The sequence below is a fragment of the Falco rusticolus genome, chromosome 14 (genome assembly GCF_015220075.1).
Source record: "Falco rusticolus isolate bFalRus1 chromosome 14, bFalRus1.pri, whole genome shotgun sequence".
NCBI lineage: Eukaryota > Metazoa > Chordata > Aves > Falconiformes > Falconidae > Falco > Falco rusticolus.
Window position 1 is genome coordinate 13,655,743 of NC_051200.1, and position 23,901 is coordinate 13,679,643.

Sequence of the window (23,901 nt, forward strand, 5' to 3'; positions counted from 1 at the left end):
CTGACTTGTTTTATGAAAGCTTGTGTACCTTTGACATATACTGCAGCGATTTTATGGGGTAATTTGGAAAAAAAAACCTTCCTGCAATGCTGTGTTGTTTATTCACAGTTGCAGGAGCCTTTTCCTGCTGCAGAACTCTCCAAAACCAAGGATAATCCCCAAGATTTGTAGAGAAACATCACTTGGGGCTAGTTGGTTGGGGATACTTCTTTAACCTTTTCAGACAATTTGCAGCATCCTCCTTGCAGCTGAGGGAACTCTTGCAGCATGTAGGAACATTCAATAGAGATGTTCCTTTCTTACATGTATTTTCTGTCTGTAACTCTAAGCTATGAGCTGTGAAGATAAATCATAGCAGCTGTGCCACATTTGTTTTGGAAAGAACCTACTGGTACCCCAGGATACATCTGTCACTGGGAAAAAGAAGGGTGGAAGATACTGTTTTCAGCCACGTAAGAAGATGGTGCTCAGCTCTGAATTCTGCCCAAACATTGTTCTGGGTAGGAAGGTCCTTTCCCATATAACAGGGATTTGAGGCATGGATTGTGATAAGGGAAATGCCCCAAACCCAGGAGTTTGGTTTTATTATCTTTCCTTTTCCCTACTCCCCCGGCCCTGGATATTTTTAGAATAATAAATTATGAGTTATTTCTTACTGAAAAATAGATTGAGATAGAAACCATGCATAGATAAGATACATGTTTGTGCATATATATCTATACATACACACATAAAAACTATTACCTGCAAGCCTGAGCTCACAGTAGTAAATGGGGAAGAAATCTTGGTTTTCAATGGCAATTTAATGGCATTCTGGTAGACCCATGCAGGGTCCATTCTTAGAACTCACAAAACAGTGCAGAGCTTGGTAGTCTGTGAAAGATCTCATAAGAACCAAAAAACCCTCCTAAAATAAAGGATACTCTTGGTATGGAGGAATTTCCTGGTGGTTTGTTGTTATCACTGTATCAGCTCTGCAAGTGAGGCATGTTGAAGCATGAGGGGATGAGAGGAAGAGGCTTAAGTGCACAGCTGCTGTTACTTAAAAATCAGGTTAAGTTCGTAAACATCAGCACACCAGGCACACCTGGGTGTATATGGCTTTGGTTTTGATAGCTCTGTGTGAAGTACATCAGAGCAAACATTCTTTGTGCCACCTGTATTGATAAGGAGATCTTCTAAATAACATTTATCCAAGCAAGGTAAAAGGATCTTTATAAAAGTCTTTCATGTCCTCGTCTTGTCTAGAAGACTTTTCAGAATTATAACTTTGCCCATGTATTATTTGCGTGCATTTTATATCAAAGAGTCTCTGTTTTCTGTTTTCACAAAAATGAAGGAAAAAAAAATGATGCAATTAGTTGTTCGCATCTGGGGAAAACATGGTCAGGCAGCACAGCCTGTTGGGTTAAAATAGTGCAGTTCTGTCTGCTTATTCTGCCAGCCCCTGGGTGCAGTAAGCTGTTCTTGGTGGGCCTGAAGAACTGAAGATTAGGGTGTGTGGGTTTGCCTCTTTTCTGTGTGCCTGTAATATTTTAATTGTTTTGGGGCGTTTTACTTGAATTTCTTTGGTATTTTACTTGAATTTCTCTTGTGATGCTAGCAACAGAGATTAATTCCCTCTGAAAAATGGTTCCAGTGTGGGGTATTCTCACTAGTAAGGATATGTGTTCAGCTGAGCACTGATGCAACATCTGTAGGGAAAAGGCTCATGAACATCAAAAGCATTGCTGGTATAGGAGGTTTGTTGTGCAAACTGTGTATGTACTAAGTTTGTATGGACTTTGCCTCATGTTGTTTCTGTGTTGCTCTGCAGATATTAAAGAAAAAAAAAAAAAAAAAACAACACGTTTCCAGTGCAAATGAGGTCTCTTGGCACCAGAAGCTCTCTCAGGCCAGGACGTCCAAGTGGAATCCTCTGCTTTTGCAGGCTAACCTGCAGCTGGCCAGCTGCAGGTTCTGCTGTGAATGTTCCTTCCTGCCCAAGAGCGATTAGCCACCACCTTACTATATTGAAAACTTGTTTGTTACCTCTGTGAGCGAATGTCCATGGTGTTATAGGAGAAATTTGCCCTGATCTGATTCATCCCAGAGACCGGCTTGCCCCAGCTGTGGCTTAACCAGACTAGATCCCACTTGCATTGGACTGGAAAGGGATAAGGTGCCATGGCTTGCTCACAGCGCGGTGTATGGGAGCGTTGAGGCCTTGTTCTCTGCTGCTCCAAGAACACAGGAGAGTGCCGGTTTGGTTTGGGGAACAAAGGTCTTGTTGAAACCCTGCAAACTTAAATGCTGGCTTTGGGGAATGCAGTGTATTATTCCAGGGACGTCTGCAAGCAATGTTGTGGTGGAAGGATGGTGTCAGATATGAAGCTTGAACCTTTTCCTTAAATTTTAACTGTTCTGGATGTGGAGCTTCTTAAGAATCTCTCGTTGAAGTTTCTGAATGCAAAGTCACTGGCCTTGAGAGAGTTTTAGAGCCATGAGTCAAGTTCCTAAGATCAGAAAATTCAGAAAATAATACACCCTGCTTTTATATACATAGTTTACTTATATTTCGCTTCATGTTTTTGAAGCCTTTGGGAGATGTATTTTTCATATTCTACCTGCAGCCGTGAGACCTACTGTCTCAAGGGGCTTGGATTTAAAAACCCAAGACACAAGATACTTAAAGATTTGCAAGGAAAACCTGTGACAGTTGGCAACACTAGGCTAGTTTCATTTTCCCCAAAGTAATATGAAAGCAGAAATCTGAGTAACTCATACTGCTGTTACCTCTCGTAACTGGACTGTGCTTTTTTCGTCTTAAAAGAAATGAAGTAAAAAATGCATTTGATATTAAATAATAGCAAGTGGGAGCAAGAAGTATTTCAAGATGTTTACCAGAATTATTTATAATGCTGTTTAAAAAAATGACTTTAAGATTAAAATTCCATCTCTGTCCTGTATTTCAGTCATTTCTGTAAAAAAGCTTATCCTGTATTTTTGCTGTTATATGTTAAGATTCAGACCTGTGAGGTACTATCTCTGTCTTTCTCCTGGGAGCAAGCTGCATGGAGTATTTGGCTTTGATGTAAGCTCTTGTTTTTCCTGGGTCTTGTTTTTCTTGTTATGTTTTAACTCTGCATATTATTATAATGAGCAAGTTACTAAAATATCTCTAGTTCTCTAGACCTAAGACCTGTTCTTCCAGCCTTTTCTACCCTGCCCTCCCAATCGCTCTCCTAGCTGTTGTCACTGAAGCCTCACAGCTCTTCTGGAGCTTGGTGAGAAATGACCCTTTCTGTAAGCTGTCAAATGAAGTGGTTTTCTCTCACTTGCCATATAAGTAGCAGAACTTTGTTCTCAGTGGGCTGCAGTGGCATGGTGAGAAGGATCAAGGCGAGAAGTGCAGCACCCTTGTTTCTGAATGAATCAGCTGCTCTGATTCAGAGCTGGGTCTCGTGTCTTAGGGCTTCTGCGTTGCAGCATGGTGCTGATATTTTTGGCAGAATAAAGCCCTTCTACATCCGATTGACTACAATAGTGCTTTTATCTAGAAAGTTCAAAGTATTATGTCTTTCAGTCTTCTAAATTAATTTAATGCTATTGAAGCATCAAATATAAAAATTTTTGCTTGGTACTGTTATGTCTTATGAACCCTCAATGAAGTTAGAATCTCTAGGTTTTGGTGGTTGGGGTTTTTCTGCTTTCCTCCTTAGTTCTGTGCTTGAACAATGTCTGTCCTCCCACACAGCTTTGCGGGGAAGTGAAAGCAGGATTAAGTTCATGCCTCCTTACTTTCAGACCTTTTCTCTCCTGTGCCCGGGGAGACTTGCCTGCAGGTTTTGTGGGGCTCATGTTCCCGCGCTTAGTGAAGTTCCTGTGCCTTAGGTCCATATAAGCCATAGTAGTAATACTTATATACCATCCCTTTGTCCTCAGCAAATGTCAAGTCGTACAGCTTGGCTGGTAATGAAAGAGCTTTAAGATAACGTGCCTTGCTTTCTGTGTGCCATTGGCTCAAATGGGAGCCTCTTTGTGCTCAACCTTTTTTTTTTTTTCTCTTTTGTGATTGCTAGGGAAACAAACTACTGCAGGAGAATTTCTTGGGTTGCATCAGATGTGCTTAGCTGACTTTCTCTAGTGTTTCAGGGCATTTGGTTTCTAACATTTTGCATCTCAACAACGCGCAGCTGTACATAAACACAGAGACTACAGCTAGGTTCAAAATCCTTGGTGTTGCTCAGGAGCTGTAAACTCATATTTCTGTCCAGTATGTTTAATGACTGCTGGTTGCCTGCTCATTCCTGAGGTTTCTAACAACTTGTATGGTGCTCCCTGCTTTGCTGAATATGTCTGCCTTCCTCCAGTCCTCCTTTCTAGTGCAATATTGCCAGTGGGTGTTCCTAGATGTGTGTTTTGGTAGCCTTGACCTGGAATAACACTCAGATACCTGTTTTGTCGGATCTCCTTGCTTTGAAGGTCTTGCAGAGTGTTGTGCAGTAGCACATCATCACCAGCACAGATTTTGCCATCTACTGTCTACTGATGTTCTTCTTGCCCAAAGGGGTTTTCCAGCAGAGAACATTGTCCTGTTTGGTGTCAGTATCTGTACTGAACTCCTTGGTTTTCTGACAGCCAGGACTTGTGGAACAAAGCACTTGAGTAAGAAGTTATTTTTAATGGCACTGAGAAGTCTGTTAATTTTGGAACAGAACATAGCTGTGTATGGAACATAGGCAGAACCTAGCTCTGCCTAGTACAGTCTCATGGAAGCTGTTATGTTGTAACTAGAAACAAGGCTGGTGTCACGCTCCATGCATTAATTTCAATTCAGTACACTTCAGCTGGTCATGTAGCCCTGTGTTAGGGCCTCCTGCATCCTGCCTTCCTCATCTTTACATAAGGATCACATATCAACAGGAGTGAATTAATTTTTACTTTTGGGAGTTACTGAGTTCACTAAAGGGCCTGCAAGCTGAAGGCATGAGTTCAAAACTGTATGCCTCACAGACACTGGCCCAGTGGCTTTTTCCCAAAATCATTAAGGAGATGGTGAGTAGTGGTGGCAGCAGGGGGTTGTGCCGTGGCCCCTAGTCTGAAGGTCACAGTTTCAGCCCCACAGACCGATTCTACTAGCAAGACACTGTGGCTCATGAAAGCATCAACAGGGCGGGATGTGCCCCTGTTGACCTGTGTGGATGAAGCTGATTTCAGCTTCACTGAGTAGTTAGTGTTTTTAATTGCTATTTGTGCTGCTTTACTGTAATAAAACTGGGAATTGAGAAATGTGTTTGCTACCTTCTTTGACCTTTATATGCAAACCTTCCTTGAGGGTCAAATATGTGTGAGAGAAAAATGATGCCAGTGTAATTTAAAATTTATGTGATGACATTTGTTAGCTCATCTGCACATGGAAGTCTATTATTGCCTGTTAATTAATGGAGGTAACATAACTGTTTCATTTTTAGAGTGCTGCCATTTATCAAAATGTGTTTGTAACTGTTACGCTGCCTGGTGTAAAGTTACTTAAAATATTAGATTACCTGGCCTGATGCTGCTTGTTCTTAAATATTCCCATGATCATTTTTTTTTTACTAGCTGGTGATGGGTTTAGAAAATGGAAATATCAGGTGCACTTTTACTGTCACAGAACTCAAGAGGTGTTTGCGTTGTTGCACAAATATACCCAAGCTCCATTTCTGCAGCTGTTCCAAATGCAGGTCTGCTGATATAGGGGACAAGATCTCACTTCAGCTGGGATGTGCAGGAAATGTGGAAAAATAAATGGGAATGATACAGGAATCAGGGCTTTGGGCTTCTGCTTCTTGGCTTTCCTGTTTCCTAATAGGCCAACAGGGCAGAATAATTAATTAATCCAGACTGCAGGGAAGTTGTATGTATTTGGTACAATGTGTCCACTTACTGAAATCCCAAACTACCATTGATGGAGTAGGAGAGTCTGTGTGGTGCAGCACATGCTGTGCAAAAACAAAGCAGACTCCCAAACACAGCCTGGCTGTGGTTGTCTCATGCTCATGCCCACATTGATCAGCAAATTAATTAATGGGCCATTTGCCCAAAGAGGTGTCTCTGCTGCTGACTCCCCAAACTTAATGTCTGTCCATGCAGCGCTTGCCATGTGCTGTAGTTGTACTTACAAACAAAAGTAATTTCTGCCTCAAACTGTTAGTTTGTTTAAACTTCTGGCAAGAGAGACACTCTTGACTCAGAGACTTCAGATATCAGAAAAGATATTGTGCCTATTGTCTTCAAACATACTTTTTCTCCTTGTGAGACTAACTGTAGTGGAATGAAGCTGGGTTAATTAGCATTGATAATATACAGCTGTGGGCTGGCTTCAGGGGCAGCGGGTTGGCCGATGTAGATAAGGCGCAGCTGTGGCTGGTTCTGTTAAGTGGTTGGGCAGCCAAGGAAGAGAGGGGAGGAAGAATCAGAGAGGAGAGAGAACACTTGCCCTGTATGAGGAGAGACTAGGAGAAGGCAGCAGAGGGACTGGCATGACGAGTATGCTGGTATAAGATGGTAAAAGACCTTGTTGCAGCCGGCTAGTTTGGAGAGTGCTGTGACAACTAACCATAGAAGAATTAAATTCCAGCTTAACTAGAGTCGGGGGCAAAATGCTCATTCACTTCTAATCAATGGTGCCAGCACCAAAATTATTTTAGTTTGTGGTGATACTGAAGTTGTTAGAGGTCAGAAGCCAGGAGCAATGGGCCTGCCCTGCTGTTTCTGATGGAGTGTTTCCCTCCTGTGAAGGGGCTTGCTGTTACCAGAGGAGAATAGAAGTGTTTCTCCTTCAAACGTACTGTACCTGGGGGTGGACGATGGGGGGAATACATTTTTCCCCACTTAAAAAACAATAACAAACAGTCAGTTGTTATTTCCTTAACTCTGAGCTGTTAGCATAGCTATTACTTTGCTGACAAAGTGAAAACAACTTAGTATTCACTTGCAAGAGAACATTAGTTCAGATGCCTTTGTTCCAGCCATTAAAATGCAGGCGCTACCTGATTCATATATAAATTGTTTTGATAGTTTTAGTATTTTTCCTTAGTTGAGTTTATTAAAAGTGCATTTGATCACCTCCCTTTGATATACTTGTGCTGGTATGACCAGTGTAAGGAGAGACTGATCTCCTCTCACCCATCACTTACATGGGGATGGCTTTTTGGGTGTCTGACCATAACACAGCAGTCATCAACAGCCTAGCCAGAAAACACTGTGGATGCACCTGACAAAATTCACCCAAATTTTAGGTAAACGAAGGGAAAATATTATTTTAAAAAAGGAAGTAACTGCTTTGGATCCTGTTTGAATGATGCCACTTCTAAATACTAGTTATTCCTTCACTTCTAAATGCTAGATTTCTTTTGTGGCTGCCATTGAGACCAGAGGTTGTCTTCATGCCAGAGTCTCTGTTTCTTTGTTAGTCTTTGGCCTTCATATTTTCGCCATTGTTGTGTTCCTGGTTTTGTCTACAGCTTCTCTCCTATTTTCATTTTGTTTGCTGTGGTCCTAACAGTTTCATTAAATGCAGCCAACCATCTGCCTGCTCTGTGCAGTACCAGCATTGTCAGGACTGCTTCCCTTGCTGTGATTTCAGCATGCCTCATACACTCTGTGACAATCTGAACTGTATGAAATCCTTATTTCTTGTGTACTCTCATAAAGAGAACTGGGTTAATCCAAATTGCATCACCGTCTATAGACCTCCTTTGCCTTTCACGTCATGCTGGAAACTGAAGTATTTTCTTTCATCTCCTTCATTTTGTTTTTCCTGACTCATTTACTGATGTCATAGATGACAGTTTGTGTCATTGCAATTTGCTCCCATGGAAATGACTCCTGCACACATGTGCGTGGCATCCGACTCCTTGCTCTTCAGTTCTTACATAATTCAGGAGCTGTCAGAGCTCTACCCCAACGTGCCCATCTGTCTATTCTCTCAAAGTTAATGAGCCTTTTTCTTCTTGCTTCAGGCATATTGCACACCCTGACTTATTCATAGATTATGTCTATTAAAATTGTCAAATGCTTTGAAAATTAAATCATTTCTCTAAATAAAGAGCTCACTTCTAATTTCATTGAAGAGATTTCGATGCAATTGGCTTATTTTCTAGTACAAATCAAGAGTGACTTTACTGAGGCCTGTCTGACCAGAGAGGGGATTGGGCCTTCTTGTTTGATTTAAGATAGTTGTGATTTACAATAGTGCAGGAGCTCAGAATCTACCCCGGCTTTGTCTGAGAGCAGCAGCACAATCCAGAATTTACCTGGAATAAGGCACCCAGCCTAAAGTGGCCTCTCATGGAGTGAAGCAGTCAGCATGGGTGGGTTTGTTTCTTTGCTTTTAGAGCAGTGGAACATACAGAAGAACATTTGATGTTGATTATTACATTTCTTAAAGGAGTGGGAGGGAATGAAGGGAAAAAGCCTACAGTTCATAATAGAGCTGCTACATCAGTCTAAGGAGAATTAACAGTGAATTATGAGTATGAAACAGTAGGGCATTAACTAAAGTTAGATAACAATAACCAAAGAAGGGGAAAAAGCTCAAATTCATATCATTATATTAAGAAATTCAGTAGTGAATTTAGTTCATACTGGAGTGTTTTTTTCCCCAGAATAATTTTTTGGGGAAAAAAAATGTCTTAAATTACTTTTCTTTTTAGTAGTCCGTCTTTCTACTTTTTCTTTCTTTATTACTAAATCCAAAGCTGATCAAACTCTTTGATTTATGGCTCCTTTTTTTCTTTCTCGCAGCTGTAAGGTCTAGGAAAGGAAAGAAGCTAGAATTAAGAAATGAAACAAAATATTATTTTCTTAAAAAGTCAAGGTAATAAGTTTAATTTTTTTGAAGTCTAGACAATAAGATTTAATCAAAAAGCCATGTTGTTAGAACAATTTATTTAAAGCATTGGACTGTCCCTAGCCAACGCTGAAAAGGGAAAGCAGACTTACAAGGTGCCCACGTACACAGAATCATTTAGGTTGGAAAAGAGCTTTGACATCATGAGGCCCAACCACTAACCCAGTGGTGCCAAAAGTGCCACACCTACACGTTTTTGGAATGCCTCCAGGGATGGTGACACCACCACCTCCCTGGGCAGCCTGTCCCAATGCTTGACAACCCTTTCAGTGAAGACATTTTTCCTCCTACCCAATCTAACCCCCCCCCCGGTGCAACTCGAGGTCGTTTCCTCTTGTCCTGTCGCTTGTTACCTGGGGGAACAGACCGACCCCCCTGCCTACAGCCCCTGCCAGGGAGCTGCAGAGAGCGGTCAGGGCCCCCCTGAGCCGCCTCCTCTCCAGACCAGCCCCCCCAGTCCCCTCAGCCGCCCCCCATCAGCCTCGTGCCCCAGCCCCTGCCCCAGCCCCTGCCCGGCTCTGGACACGCTCCAGCCCCTCCACGTCCCCCTGGCAGTGAGGGGCCCAAAGCTGAACACAGGATTCGAGGGGCGGCCTCACCAGGGCCCAGCACAGGGGGACGGGCACTGCCCTGGCCCTGCTGGCCACACTGCTCCTGACACCAGCCAGGCTGCTGCTGGCCCCCGTGGCCACCTGGGCACAGGGCTGGCTCCTGCCCAGCCGGCCCAGCCAGCCCCCCCAGCCCCTTTCCCGCCGGGCACCTTCCCAGCCCCCTGCCCCAGCCTGCAGCGCTGCCTGGGGCTGCTGTGCCCCACGGGCAGGGCCCGGCACGGAGCCGGGTTGAACCTCACACAGCCGGCCTGGGCCCCTCGCCCGGCCTGCCCAGACCCCCGGCAGGGCCTCCTGCCCCCCCGCAGGGCAGCACTGCCCCAGCCTGGTGTCCTCCGCAGACCGGCTGGGGGTGCGCTCAGTGCCCTCATCCAGGTCATTGATAAAGATATCAAACAGGGCCAGCCCCAGTTCTGAGCCCCGGGGACACCCCGTGTGCCCCCGCCAGCGGGATGTCACCCCATCCCCCACCACGCTCTGCCCGGCCGCCCAGCCAGCTCTTAGCCCAGCGCAGAGCACACCCGCCCTGGCCACGGGCAGCCGGTGTCTCCAGGAGATGCTTGGCACCCTGCCCGAGATGCTATGAGAGGCTTTGCCTGGACATCCCAAACCTGCTTGTGCAATTAGTCTCTTTTCCTCACAGAAGCGTCTCCTCTTCTACCCCAGAGGCTGCGCTGCCACTTGGCGAGACCTGGACAGGTTGGAGAGCTGGGCAGGGAGGAACCTTCTGAAGTTCCACAAAGGCTAGTGCAGGGTCCTGCCCCTGGGGGGGACAGCCCCATGCATGCCAGGAGGATGAGACCAGGCTCTTTTCAGTGGTGCCCAGTGACAGGACAAGGGGCAATGGGCACAAACTGGCACACAAAAGTTCCTTCTGAATATGATGGAAAAACTTCTTTACCTTGAGGTTGTCAGAGTCCTGGGACAGGCTGCCCAGAGAGGCTGTGCAGTCTCCTTCTCTGGAGACATTCAAAATCCACATAGAGACATGACTCTGAGCAACCTGCTCTAGGAGAACCTGCTTTAGCAGGGGCTTGGACTAGATGATCTCCAGAGGTCCCTTCCCACCCCGACCATTCTGTCATTCTGTGATTCAAAACAACAGTCATTACTGTGACCCTGCCTTAGTGGAGTCTACAGAAAGTAATGCAATGGGGACACAGAGGTGGTGGTGGTCAGTTCCACTTTGGAGTCCACCACATATTGTCCCCTTGTTAAACAAGCCAAGCCTTTTATTCTTTTCTTCTGGGATGTCTCTCTTGTTCTGCTGTCCCCATGGGTGAGTGCAGCCCAACCATGCTCGCTTTGCCAAGCCCCTGAGCTGGCTGGGTATGTGCTGCTCTGTATGGCCATGCCCGTACGGCACAACAGTCTCTGGTGCTTACTCACCTTCTCGGTGCACTAACGCATCTTAGGTGCAACGTATCCATGGCCTGGAGCTGGCTCACAGGCAGGATGCTCCTGCCCATGGATGCACAGGCTTCCTCCTGTTTGAATCACCTTTCTTGAAAATAGAAGAATAGTGAATAAAGATACAAGTATTAGGACTCAAGTGTCTTGTGCCTGTGATACTACTTCCTCCTTACCTTTACAAGAAACGCCTTGCTTGGTGTATATATAGGGCTTAGATTATATTTGTCTCTTTCATGTCCTTCTGGTGCTGATGTGTGGCTCAGACACCGAAGTAATTATCTTTGTTTCTAACTGATAAACTCTTAGTTTACAGCCAATTTCTGTTAGATATTTATAGTTTGTATTATCACATTTTATTATTGGTTATGTGATTAGTTCAGTTCTCAAAGCCATTCAGCTTCTTCTGTGCTATGTTCCATCCTTTCTCAATGTGGGTGTTGCATCCTGGTTTTGAATCATCAGTACATTCAATTCTCGCAGTAAAATGTTTTTTGTTTTGGCATCATTTAAAAAAAAAATCATAATGAAATGAGTATCAAGATCAAACCTTGCTAACCTCAGTGAACAACTTCCAGACAAGGGTTTGGGTTTTCAACTTAATTCATTTTTTGTCTTTTCTGCAGCCAATTCCATGGCAGTTTCACAATTGCTCTGTTCATCGTCTTCTCGGGAGTTTGCATAATAGTTTCCCTGGTGACACCATATCAAAAGGTTTAATGAAGTCCATGTAAATTGGAACCACTTAATTTATTTACTTTTTTTGCCTAGAGAATGGGGTGTTAAAGAACAAACAACCAAAATCCCAAGGCATGCAGTTCAAACCTGTTACAATGTACATCTTAGAAACTCAAGTTTATTATATATCACTTTCCATGTAGCTTCATGTCTTTAATTTTCCTTTTAAATCTGTTCTGAAATTTTGCCATGTTAAGATCAAACTAAAAGGTTTATAATTGTGTAGATAATTTTCTCTCTTCAATAGTAGGCATCACACAGACCATTTTTTATAACCATTTTAGTCTGATGATGTTGTTGTTCTTTGTCCTTCTTTTTTTTTTTTATATCTGTTGTTAAGAGTTTTCTACCTGCTTTTTTCTTTAGGTTTTTCCTTTAGTACTGACTTGCCGAAATATCCATTTGTGATATATTTAGATCACAGCAGTGTTGGCTTTCTGAATTTATACTTTTACTCATTCCCTTTCAGGTCCATATGGATCAGTTTTCCAAGGAAAAAAAAAGAAAGAAAAAAAAACCCCAAACACTAAAGAGGAAAAAAAAAACCCCACTTGCATTTTTACAGTTTTCTTTGTGTGGGTGGATGTTTGTTGGTTTTTGTGGTGTTTTGGTTTTTTGTTTGTTTTGTGTTTTCTTCTTTTTTTTAAAATCTTTTTAAGAAATTACATAACTTCCCTTTTATCAGTCTGTTTTCCCTAACATTTCTGGGACCCTATGTATTACTCATATGTTAAATAGCCATGTGAGAGCCTGTAAAGCTGGAAGAAGAGGAAAAATACAGCTACCAGGTCATAGTTTCCTTTTCTGCTGAGGAAGTCAGTAGAGCATCCCCATAGAGTTTAACAAGAGGTGCAGTGTCAGGACCAACCCTTGGGTGTGTAAGAGGCCGCACACTGCCAAGAGCTGAGTTTGAATCACTCCACGAGCATTATCCATACAATAGTAACCTTTGGCTGTTCTTGCTATGAATAGCTACGCGTCCTATGTAATTGTTCTTACATCAACTGTTGTTAAGTATGAGATACAGATAAGTCAAGTAACTCATGAATGTTTCAATAATCCCTTCTCTGACATTGTACAGGTATGTGAAAACATATATCTAATTATGCTATTATAGTAAAAGCCCTGAGTGGTTTGTCAGTTTGTTAGGGACACTTTTTATTATGCTTTGCCCTTTGCTTTTGTTTTCCCTGGCTTATCTGATGCTGTTGATTATTTTTTTTAAAGACACTTAGGCAGCAGTGACAACAGGAGGGGCACTCAGTGGCAGGTATTAATAATGCACCACCACGTTAGGTAGGAGGCCTCTATTAAATTTCGTATAGCTTAAAATAAATAGCTCTCTGAACTCTGAATTAGAGGGTTCTTCAGCTTCAGGTATTTACTGGAAAACTGATTTAAGGGAGAAGCAATCTCAACTGTACGAATCCCACGGTGAGCAGCCACGTCAGGCACGACGGGTCAAGGTGCCTGAACCCAGAGTTCACGTGCAAAGCAAAAGGGAGATTCTGCCAGGATTGTATGTGGTGCAGGGTGTGCCCCACATCACTGCATGAAAAATCCCAGTTTCTTTGTTAGAAAATGAGTGACGTTACCAAACTGGCGTGATTTCAGAAGACCCAGAGTGCTGGAGTGAAAAGAAAGCTACAAATGCGACATCAAATGATTTCTTGCTTGCTTGAGACATTTGCCTTATTAAGTAACAGATGAGTCACCACCATTCCCCTAAAAACAGGCACGTGTGTTTTATGTAACGATGTGTGTACATTCATGCCATGACTCATGATCTGGCCTGGTGAATATTCATGTTCTTCCTTTCCAGATTGACTACTGCTCTCTATTACTATTGCAAAATATGCACAGTAACTGAAGATTGTCAGGTTCATTTTTATGGAATGTGATGTTTCCCCCCAAACATAATATGAAAAGAAATCACTTCATGATTATTTTTTATTAGATGCACGTATGTATTTCAGTGTGGTTTCCTACAGGTGCATACATAGTGGTTACAAATGCCGTATATATATGGTAACGTAGAATTGTGAAGATACTCAACCACACATGGGATAGAGCACTGTGCTGCAAAAACTGCTGAAAATTGTGGAGTCTTCTGGTTTTTAAATAGACATAGCTTTAAAACTCACAAAAAGTTGGCTGCAGAAAGCCAGGCAAGTGTTTTTGTTGTTTTGTTTTATTATATTTTATTTTGGGAGTTGCAAATGCTCATTTCCAGACCTTAATGGTGTAAACAAAGAGCCAAATGCAAAGCATTTAAGAGAGGAGAGAAAAATTTGTTTTCTTCTGATTAAGAAAGAGTTTAATAGCACTTTACTACAACAATACTAATAAAGCTGAGGGTAAAATACATACCACATAAGATTTTCCCACCGATGTTACATTTTATGTTTACCCTGTCATATGGCTGAATTAAAAAGGAACCAAGGAAATGTCATCCCAGTGGTGGCAGAAGGTGGGGGTCTTTACAGCCACAGGAGCTGTGTTGGGGGTTCTGCAGACTCTCAGACCTCTGCATACCAGGGAGCAAATACACACAATGCCTATAGCAAGTGTTGACATTTTAATGCTTGTATTGAATGCTTTCAGTTATTTATCGATGAGGTTGAAGCAAAATCTGAATTTTAATTCATTATTAACTCCATATACAGTGGTAGGTAAACATCCCATGCAATTATAAGGATCCCAAAATATATCTGCCAAGGAGGCTGAGGGATGCTAGGCTGGTCTTTTTACAAAGATGAATTTCAGCCACTGAGGACATGCATATTTAAAAAAATTAAATAACAAAAATTTAAAAAAGGTAGTTTGTAATGACAGCTACACATAGAAAATATGAACAACTATGGTGTAATCATTCCAAGAATTTAGGACAGTGTGATGAGACTCAGATTTATTCTGTTGTAGTATTTCTGTGTGTCTGAGCTGAGAGAGTGAGTTTATCATTGCAGGGAGTGGCAGAGTATCTACATCTTCTTATGAGTTTCCCAGGTGCTCCTTCACCAAGGGTAAATAAAAAATAAGGACACTAGTCTTACTGCCAGAAGGTAGATTAAGATCTCCTACATGTGCTTGTATTGCCTTGAAATGTCTGGAAAAGAAATTAATGCCTTTCTGACTCAGTATGTGGGAAGATACAGAGAGGGAAATTAATGCTATTTGGTTTTGGACAGAATGGTAGTGATTCATTATTATGACCCTACAAAATACCATTACTTGAGTTTGTGTCTGAGGAAACCCATTTTCCTCTTCTTGTGGAAAAAAATGAAATATTCTTTTTGCGTTTGCAAGTAATTAAATAGTTATTTTCTGTGTTGGAATTAAAAAATAGTGGTCAAAAGCTGTGTTTGGGGAGGTTTTCCTGAAGTTTTATGAAGTGTTTCTTACACTGATTTATCTCCAGTACCTGCTGGTAAAACTTGCAGAATTTCTTGCAAAACTGAAGAGGGAGTATTGAATCCTTCCTTGGAAAAAGAGTCCCTAATCAAAGTGCTAGTAATATGGTCCCCAGCTCAAGAGTGGCTCTGGAAAGTATTTAAATACTTAAAAGTAGACATAAGCACTTCTCTGGACTGCATCTGCAGTTAATTTTGAAGTGAGTATCTGCAGGATAATCAGTAGGTTTTGAATTTTCTTTTCCCTCTGAAATGGCTGTGAAAACGTGCCTCTGTGTTCACAGTGCATGTATGGCTTTCGAAAGGCAGGAAAATTTCCTGATGCTCCCAAGTGATGAAAATGAATTGGGGCTTTCTACAGCTGCCACTTTTCAGAATATACTTGAACCATGCATTCCTCAGACGCCTGTGACCTCACCGCGGGACCAGAGGTGAGGGCTTGGCATCGCTATGTGCATCTCCGTGCTGTGACAGGGACAGGTATTGGTGCAGCTGTAGGGTCCTGGTCCCCACATCATGCAGGTTGGGGTCCTCATGGTTATGGTCTCCCACCTGGGCACGTGGTTTTGTTTCTGGCCTTGGGGAAACAAAAGGCGACAGGATGTGCTGGTTTTATCCTGAGCACAAATAATAGGGACAAGCACAGGGTGTGTATCCAGGGATAGGAGCTCATAAACATCCCCAGGTTGGACAGCTTTGCTCAGAAGCAATTTCTGATTCAATTGTAGAATAATTTAGGCTGAAAAGGACCTCTTGAAGGTCTCAGGTCCAACCCCATGCACAAGGCAGGACTAACTTTAAAATTAGATCGGGTGTCGGAGGTTAATCCCCAAGGATGGAAATCCTGTGGTTTCTCTGTGACCCACTTCCCTTGTCTGACCATCCTTGCTGTGATTTCCTTTCTCTATTTTTTTTCCTATTTTTTACGTTATTTCCTTAGATCTATCACTGTGACCGTTGTTTTTTGTCATTTTGCTGTGCAGCTTTTGGAAGAGTCTCACTACCTTCTCTGTAAGCACCAGCAGGGAGCTGTAGACAGCAAATACATCCCCGTTCAAAGCCTTTGCTCTGTGCTGAAGCAAACCTGATGCTGAACCAAACACTGTATTTAATGTGCTTAGCCCCAGCCACCTTGGTGGTCTCCATTGGACTTGCTGCGTTCTCACGCACCGTTTAAGAGTAGACCTGCACAGAAACAGAGATGCGTGTTGGCACTGCTACAAAAAGGAGCAAGATGAGTTGCAAGTGCCTAAAATACAAAATTCTGTAAATATAAAAATATGATTTTATTCACTCACTAAAACTAAAGGGGCCCTTGCAAGGGTGTCATAGAAGATGTATTTTAAAGCAACCTTCTGTTCCAAAGAAAAATGAAAATGAATTTGGCAATGCATTAAAAAAATAAATTAGTAAAGATGCAAATAGCAGGAAATATGGAGTTTAGAGTGAAGAATGAAGCCTTAAATCTGCCTTCTTGAGCCTAAACTGTATATCCTCTTATATAATTTAAAATTATTTGCTATTTCGTAGCGGGCTTCACGGAACTGTAACAATTTACATCATCTGACTGTCTGGCTCAGATAGTTGTGAACTATCTGCAACTGTTTTGCTGTCAAAAATTGCAGTACTTGCAGTGCAGTTTACTCATCTTCAGATTTATTTTTACCCTGATAGAGGTCTATCATCAAAGCCAGGGCTGAAGGAAAAACTTTTGATTTAAAAAAATGTTTGATCTTTAAAAACTTGTTGGCTTTCATCTGCTTATCAATGAAATGTGAATGCGACTCAGGGAATTGAATACTGCTGATAGTTTAGAAGGAAACAAATCTCTTTTGCTCACTTCTGGCCTTTATGTCTTTGACAAGGCTTTGGACATTGCTTGTTTTTCTTGTGGGGAGGGAATTGCTGAAAGTCATCGCTTTTGATCATTAAGTACTTTTGCTTTTTACAGCAAGACTTACCATGAATTAAAGTATTATTCTCCTCTGAGTCTGCCTGAGACTCAGGTTCTTTTTTTGGGGCTAAATTGACAATCCTTGATTTCTTATCCAATTTCAAATGCGTGTTGTTAAAATTCAGGCTGTGACTCCCAGAGAGTTATTAAATGATATAGGAGAGCACAGGAGCTCTGCAGTCTGTCCAGAAGAGGCAGGATCCTGGCTGGGGGCCGGGGAACGTCTCGAGTTCTCAGCAGGTGGCTGACTTTCTCCAGGAAAAAAAACGTTCTGAGCTTTGAAGGGTAAAACGACTAAAGACAAATGCATTTAATTCAAAGGAAAAAATAATTGTGTTTATTCTGAGAAAGGTTGTTTTGTTTGCTTGTTCCTTTTAGCAAGAGTAATGATGGTAAACACTCCCAAAGGCACGTGAACCCCCCAGTGCCCAACCAGTACAGACTTACGAACCATTGCAGCTTTTGTTTCCCTTTGACTTAGCCTTCTGGAATACCTGAACACTTCAGCACACCAAACTCTTGCTTTAAATAATTCATGTGTTCTTGATAGAAGAGAAACAAAAATGTTTTTCTACCTTCAATTTATTCTAAACTGGACTTAAAGACTGAAGTTAAAAAAAGTGCCCAAAGAACTCATTACTCACTTCTATCAGAACGCAAGGGTGGCAAGACAAGAACTTGGCTTTGCTTAATGCTTAAATTATAATTTTAAGGACTGTCAGTAGTAGATTGAACTGGAATTGGTGATTGACCACAAAATTCAATATGTGTGCTTTGAAGTTAGCTATTGGAAAAAAAATCTGTGGTAAGCACAGCTTTTAATTTAAAATTGTAGAGATATTTCTTAAATACATGCAGAATTCATTAATGAAATGTGAATTATTTTTCTGGTACAGTGATGTGCTTAGAACACTGCAGCTGAAGGAATTAGCGATGAAGTTTTACCTTTGGAGACTGAGGGATGCAACGCAAAAAAAAAGCTGATGACTTCAAGCTAGAATCCATGTAAAATAATAATAAAAGTATTAACAAAACTACAGGATGGTTAATTATGACGGTGGAGCCCAATCCTGAGCATAGCTGTAGTCAAATTTCCACATATCATTTTTCAAAATGAATATGCAGAATGCTTCCTCTATTGATGTTAAAGCAATTGAGAGAGTTTTGTTTCTTTTTAACGTTATAGTCTTGGATGAGACCTATACCACTTTTGAAGACCCTCATGATCCTGGTGTCCTCTCCAAGGTATTCCTGCCAGTACAGAATCTGATGCTGTTCTGGAATGAGTAACAATGATTCTCCAGGCAGTGAAACCTGAAAATGATAAATAAAAGCATGGAGTGAGTCTTGGTAAGGACTCTGGTGGAGTGTTTTTAACAGAAATGTGGTAGAATAGGACCGAAACCATTGGCTCAGATGTTAGACGCCTCTCTTCTGTGTAAAGGATTTTTTTTCTCTTTATGCCAAGGTAAGAGACGAAGGCCTGTCACTGTTTATGCCAGACCTGATGATGGCTGAATGTAGGGAACATCAAAATGAGCTGTCATGTTATTCTGGTCTGAGAGTTTGGCTCTTCCTTCCTCCATTTCCTGGGTGCAGGGACCTGGTTGCACCTGGGGTGGCTGTCAGTGGCACTGGGAACCAGAGCTGCCAACCTCCTTCTGGCCACCGTCAGGGACAAGTGACGTACAGAGCAGTTCCAACACCTTTCATCCATCTAAACCAGGAATTTGGGGGCTATAGGATAAGGCAGAGCTCTGCCAGTGTTCGTTTTTTTTTCTACACATCTCTCCTACATATGTACCCAGTTATTTTAGGTATTGCATTTCCATAAGTGCACCTGGAAAATGCTTTTTTAGGTTTCTCTGTGATTTCCTTTTCTTTTCCTAGTTCTCTATTAGCACAAAAACAGTAATGGTGCACTTCACATGTCACTCCAGGTGATAGACAGGTGAATGGCCAAGTTTTAAAAGAAATCATAATTCCTTCTAATAGCAAAGATGAAATTTGGAATCTGAGATTAATTTTTACCATTATAGCCCTAATTAAAAAAATTCAGTTTCTCAATATCGTATCATAGTTCTACCTCTGCATGTGGAACATGTACATTTTTAACTACTGACAGGAGTGTATGGAAAGGTTTATTGAGAAATCTGTTAGACTTTAGAAAATGTAATTTTCTTGCTGAGAAGTTAGTGTGAACCAAATTTGCAGAATTTACTTTGTGTAGAAAGCATTTTTCTCAGTCTCTCTGCGTGTGTTTGAAAAACTGCTCATTTAGAGCAATCAAATGAATATTGAAGTCTCCCTTTCTCAGGGAGACTTATTTGTCAGGCTTTCCTGACAAAACCAATCTTTTTCTCCTGACGATAATCTAATCCAAAGCAAATTGTATTTGGTGACTAGTATAATTTTGGAACCCCATGCCTGGTGGGACATTAGTAGTCAAATAGCATACATTTTATTTTTAATAATAAAACTGATGAATAAGCAAGTGATAATCCATCCTACTTTTTTGTTTTTTTTTAACTCCGTGTTCTGATGCAACATCATTCATGGAAGAAAATGTTATTGAAAATACATTTGTGAAATGCAAGAGAGAATGACCCTACTGACCATTTCAGAATTCAGTCCTGAGCAGTTATAAAATTAGATTTTTTTATTCAGAAATCTTATCTTGCAGTTATGTTGCTTTTTTTTGGGGGGGGGGAGGAGTTCGACGATCTAGAGTTGAGGCATCTCCCTGCTCATGTTCCTTTGGCACTCCCAACTAGCATGTGCTAGGAACGTCAAGCTCATTCATATCTATGGCAATAGCAGGTAGCATCACCCTCACCAAAGCCTCTGAGAATTCAGGTCTGGGAAGAAGTAAGACCAAGGCTGGGTATCCTGAACTCAGGATTTAGGTATGAACTTTCTGCTCATCCTGCCAAAGTATTACTGTGGCATGATCAACAGTGCCCAAGAGTCATGGAGCCAAAAAAAAGTTTCCAGAGTCCCAGAAATTCCCACTGGCTCTAATGGGGCTATCTTGCACAGCAAAGGTTGTGCCACAAAGTTGCCTAGTGTCTCCTTCACTGTGGAAAGGTGATTTGGAAAAATGGTTCATTTTATTCACAGCTTTAAAGCAAAAGCTGTGTTTTGGGAGAAAAAAAAAAAAAAAAACAAAAAAACAAAAAAACCCCAACAAACCCAAACAACCAAACTGAAGTATTTTGAAACTTTCTAGAGATTTTTTTTTTTAGACCAGCTAAGTTGAAAAAACCAATGGTCCAGTGACAACTTGTTAATTCATCCGCATGTGCAGCTGCAAAATTATTTTCTATGTACATAGTGCAAAACTTCTTCCTAAATATGAGGTTTAGAGACCCTTTGGGAATAATTAACTATAATGCAGAAGCAAATCTGGGTTCATTGTACACACTGCTCATTTTACAAAATGTTTTTGTGCACAAAGCCCATTGGTAAGTTTCTAAAACCTTCATGAATGTTAAACATTTTATTATAGGACTCTGAGCACTTCTTATTTTGCATAAAATCTACTGTAATCCCATGAATTAAATTTAGCTTTTGATCCCTGGACAGCAAATTGCTGTGTCACATGTGCGCCACCATGTATTCAAGGGCTAAAATCTGGCTTTTATTTAGTTAGTTATTTAACAGTGATAGAACAGCTCTTTTCCTGTGGACTACACAAAGAAGTTGAGGATATGCTCAAAATAAGTTGCATGCCATTGATTTTATTCTACTTGATGGTTGACTTCCATACAGTGTGGTATTTTTTTCTGTTGTTCTGCTAGCTGCTTTCCTTCTGTGCTTTTGGTCCTATGCTGTGCGTGGTGGTGAGGACCCTGACTCTGGGAATGCAAAGCAGAGCTGCTTTACTACTTGTACAGGATGGACAGTCAAAACGATTGCGTTCCTGAGGATGTGATTTAGCCAGGATTGGGAATACATACCTTTAGCCTCAGTTGGGGGTAGGCATGTGTCTGAAGTTAAGAGTATGTTTAATCTGCTGAATTAGGTCAATGCATGAGGCTACTGGACTCCTTGCAGGCGTCAGTGTAATGCTTTCTGGCCTGTATTCCATGGGCAGTCAGGGGCTGCAATCTGACTTGCCCTTGCTGTCAACTAATTTGTGAAGGAGCATAAATCATGCGAGATGCTCTGAGGAATATCTGCTGACCGCGAGAGGATTATCCTGCCAGCCGTGTGTGTGATGGGGCTGCTGATGCTTGCACATGGGCAGTAGTCCTGGGCAGCAGCCTGATGGCACTGGGCTTACTTGGCCCAGCTGTGTGCTTGTGGTCAGTGTGGAAGCACGGCAGCACAAAAATGGGTGAAGAAGAGCAGAAATAACTGCTCAGTTTTTACGAAAGTTTGTCCTTTCTCTTCATTTAATTCTATTACCTGTTTGGGGAGATTGACAGCATAGCATCGTATAATGTTACCTAATATATATTGCATCTTATTCACCATTGATTTCCCAATAAATAATAAAAAAGATGTCTTCCTTAGTATAAGACAGTCAATCATCAACATCTGAGGGTTTTTTACAACACCTGCGCTTTATCTCAGAATATGCAAAATATATCCAAACCCTTCCATTTAAGGAGATGGTTTACGCGGTGCTTTGGCTGCGTTGTCTGCATTGGTTGGGATTTCATGCAATTACTGTTTTACACACCAACAGAGTACCTGTGAAGTGGCTATCAATTGAAACATATTTTGCTCTTCAGACTTGCTTTTGCAGGTTTCACAAAACATTTAATTAGCGATAATCAGCTTTTAACCAACCAGAGCAGGCTGATGTGATTCTCTCCCTCTCTCCCCCATAACTGTAGGCATAGTCTGCACCCATAAGATAAATTACTTGCAGTCTGGAGAACATCCTAGCCAGCAGGAAGGGAGAGAGTAAGAATGTCGGTTGCATGGAGATAAAGAAGGTGATGTGTATACTGTGATTTCAGTGAAGAATATACTTTTTCTTTCCTTTTCAGGATGGTGGACCTGGAAACCAGCTGGAGATTGCAAAGTCTCCTTTCTCTCGAGGGTGCCAGTCAGCGGTCATCTTCCACCACACCCAAGGAAACCAGAAGAGCTCCACGCTAACCTCTGTAAGGCTTGTTTCACTATGGAAGATCAATTGATTTTCTGGCTCAGGTTTTGTGAAGTTCAGCATCTGCCTTGGACCCACAATTTGGAAAAGGGGTCATCTCTGAGGCACGGTTAAGAGACAGAAAAAACAGTCCCAGACGATGAGCACTTTAAGTAGCCCTGGAATATTACTCAGCTTAACGACAGTGTCTGTTACGCTGGATTTTAGTTTGCATGGCGGTCTGATGGCTTGGTCCTTAAGCAGTAATTTGACTCTGAATCAGAGTTTGTCTACATCTGATCCTCTTAATGCCTCTGAGAAGGGCGAAGTCTCTCGGATGTCCGTGAGGGAGAAGAACTGGCCAGCCCTCCTGATCTTGGTTGTCATCCTGCTGACCATTGGGGGGAACATATTGGTAATTATGGCTGTGTCCTTGGAGAAGAAGTTGCAGAATGCTACAAACTTCTTCCTGATGTCTTTGGCGGTGGCAGACATGCTGGTGGGTATCCTGGTCATGCCCGTGTCGCTCATTACAGTCCTGTACGGTAAGTGGCTTCCCTCCTTGTTTGACTGAATGCTTTTGCATGGAATCCTGGGCTGCAGCAATCTGCTTTGTCCGGTTTTTCATGTGCTGGTAGCTTGGGGAGTATCAGTGTGGACTTTGTTGTGGGTCTGTGCTGAGGTTCGTGCTCTGCTGGGTGAAGGTGAGGCTCTGCTGGGAGCAGAACTTGTTTCCATGCTGTTGGGAATGACCCATGAATGGTACCAGCGTCAGGGGTTTTTTTTTTGGCTGAGGCCACTCGGAGACACTGCAACAGTGAGTCAGCTTTCACCTTCTGGTTGGGCTGCCCCAAAATTAGCTGGGACACAAGAGCTTAGGGAAATATTGAGGAGTGTGGTTTTGACTGACCCAGCTCTAAGCCAGGGCAGAATCAGTCCTCGAGCTCCCACTGCTATCAGTGGGGTTTGAGCAATAATGTGGTTGATAAAGGAGGTTTGCACTGGTAGATTTGGCATTCAAATAAAAGCCTTCACTCTTGGCATTTATACCTGAGCTTGCCTTGTGCCATTCAGGGGCTCATTTTGCCTTTCTGTGCCTCAGTTTACTGATCTCTAACATGAGGAAATGCCCTCTGTTTCAAAACTCTTTGAGATCTTCATGTATAGGTGTAAGCATCGATTTCTCCCCTGCCACATTAGGGTCGGTGTGTTTGCACTGAAGTAGAGTGTTGCTCCTGCCCTGAAGTGTAGAATCACTGTTAGCACTTCAAAGGAGTAAAATATCACACACATCCAACTTTCTTGTCTGTCTAAGACTTGGAATCTTTTTTTTTTCCCAGTATGGTATTAGGACTCTCCATCCCTGGATATTACAAAGGGGTATTGTGTTCACCTCTATATCTCTGATCATCGTATTTATGTATTCATGTATCAATATAATATGTTATATGTGTGTTTACTAGATAGCAATAATTTTTGGTCTGTTTTCAGATTTTCTTTGAAAAGTATTTTAATACTGGTATTTCTTGGAAACAAATAATGCTGTTTACTTACAAATTTGATTAGAGATTGGTTTACTGTCCTATAAAGTAAAATGTATGGTTATTTATGTGACTCTTCACTTGCCTAAATGATTCAGACAGAGATTCATTTCTAAAACACGTTGATCAAGAATACATCATTCCAAAGCTTATATAACTTGTCTACAGTGAGTTAAATCAGTATGTGATTTGGGTACAGAGCTAGCCACTGAGATCTTATACATAAAACCTTTTATTTTGGGCTGTCAGAATATTTCCATCTCTAAA

The 23,901-nt window shown here is 41.8% G+C and overlaps 1 protein-coding gene across 3 annotated transcripts in view; it reads left to right on the forward strand.

The window, feature by feature from the left end:
• The window catches only part of HTR2C (5-hydroxytryptamine receptor 2C), a 119,482-nt gene that overhangs the window by 27,736 nt on the left and 67,845 nt on the right, over positions 1-23,901 (forward strand). For all 3 annotated transcript variants that reach the window (XR_005107408.1, XR_005107407.1, XM_037407701.1), the window contains exon 3: positions 21,996-22,638. Coding sequence is in view for 1 of the 3 variants with exons in the window: in XM_037407701.1 (XP_037263598.1) it covers positions 22,254-22,638 (385 nt within the window). In the remaining 2 variants the exon portion in view is untranslated. The remainder of the gene's footprint in view (positions 1-21,995; positions 22,639-23,901) is intronic.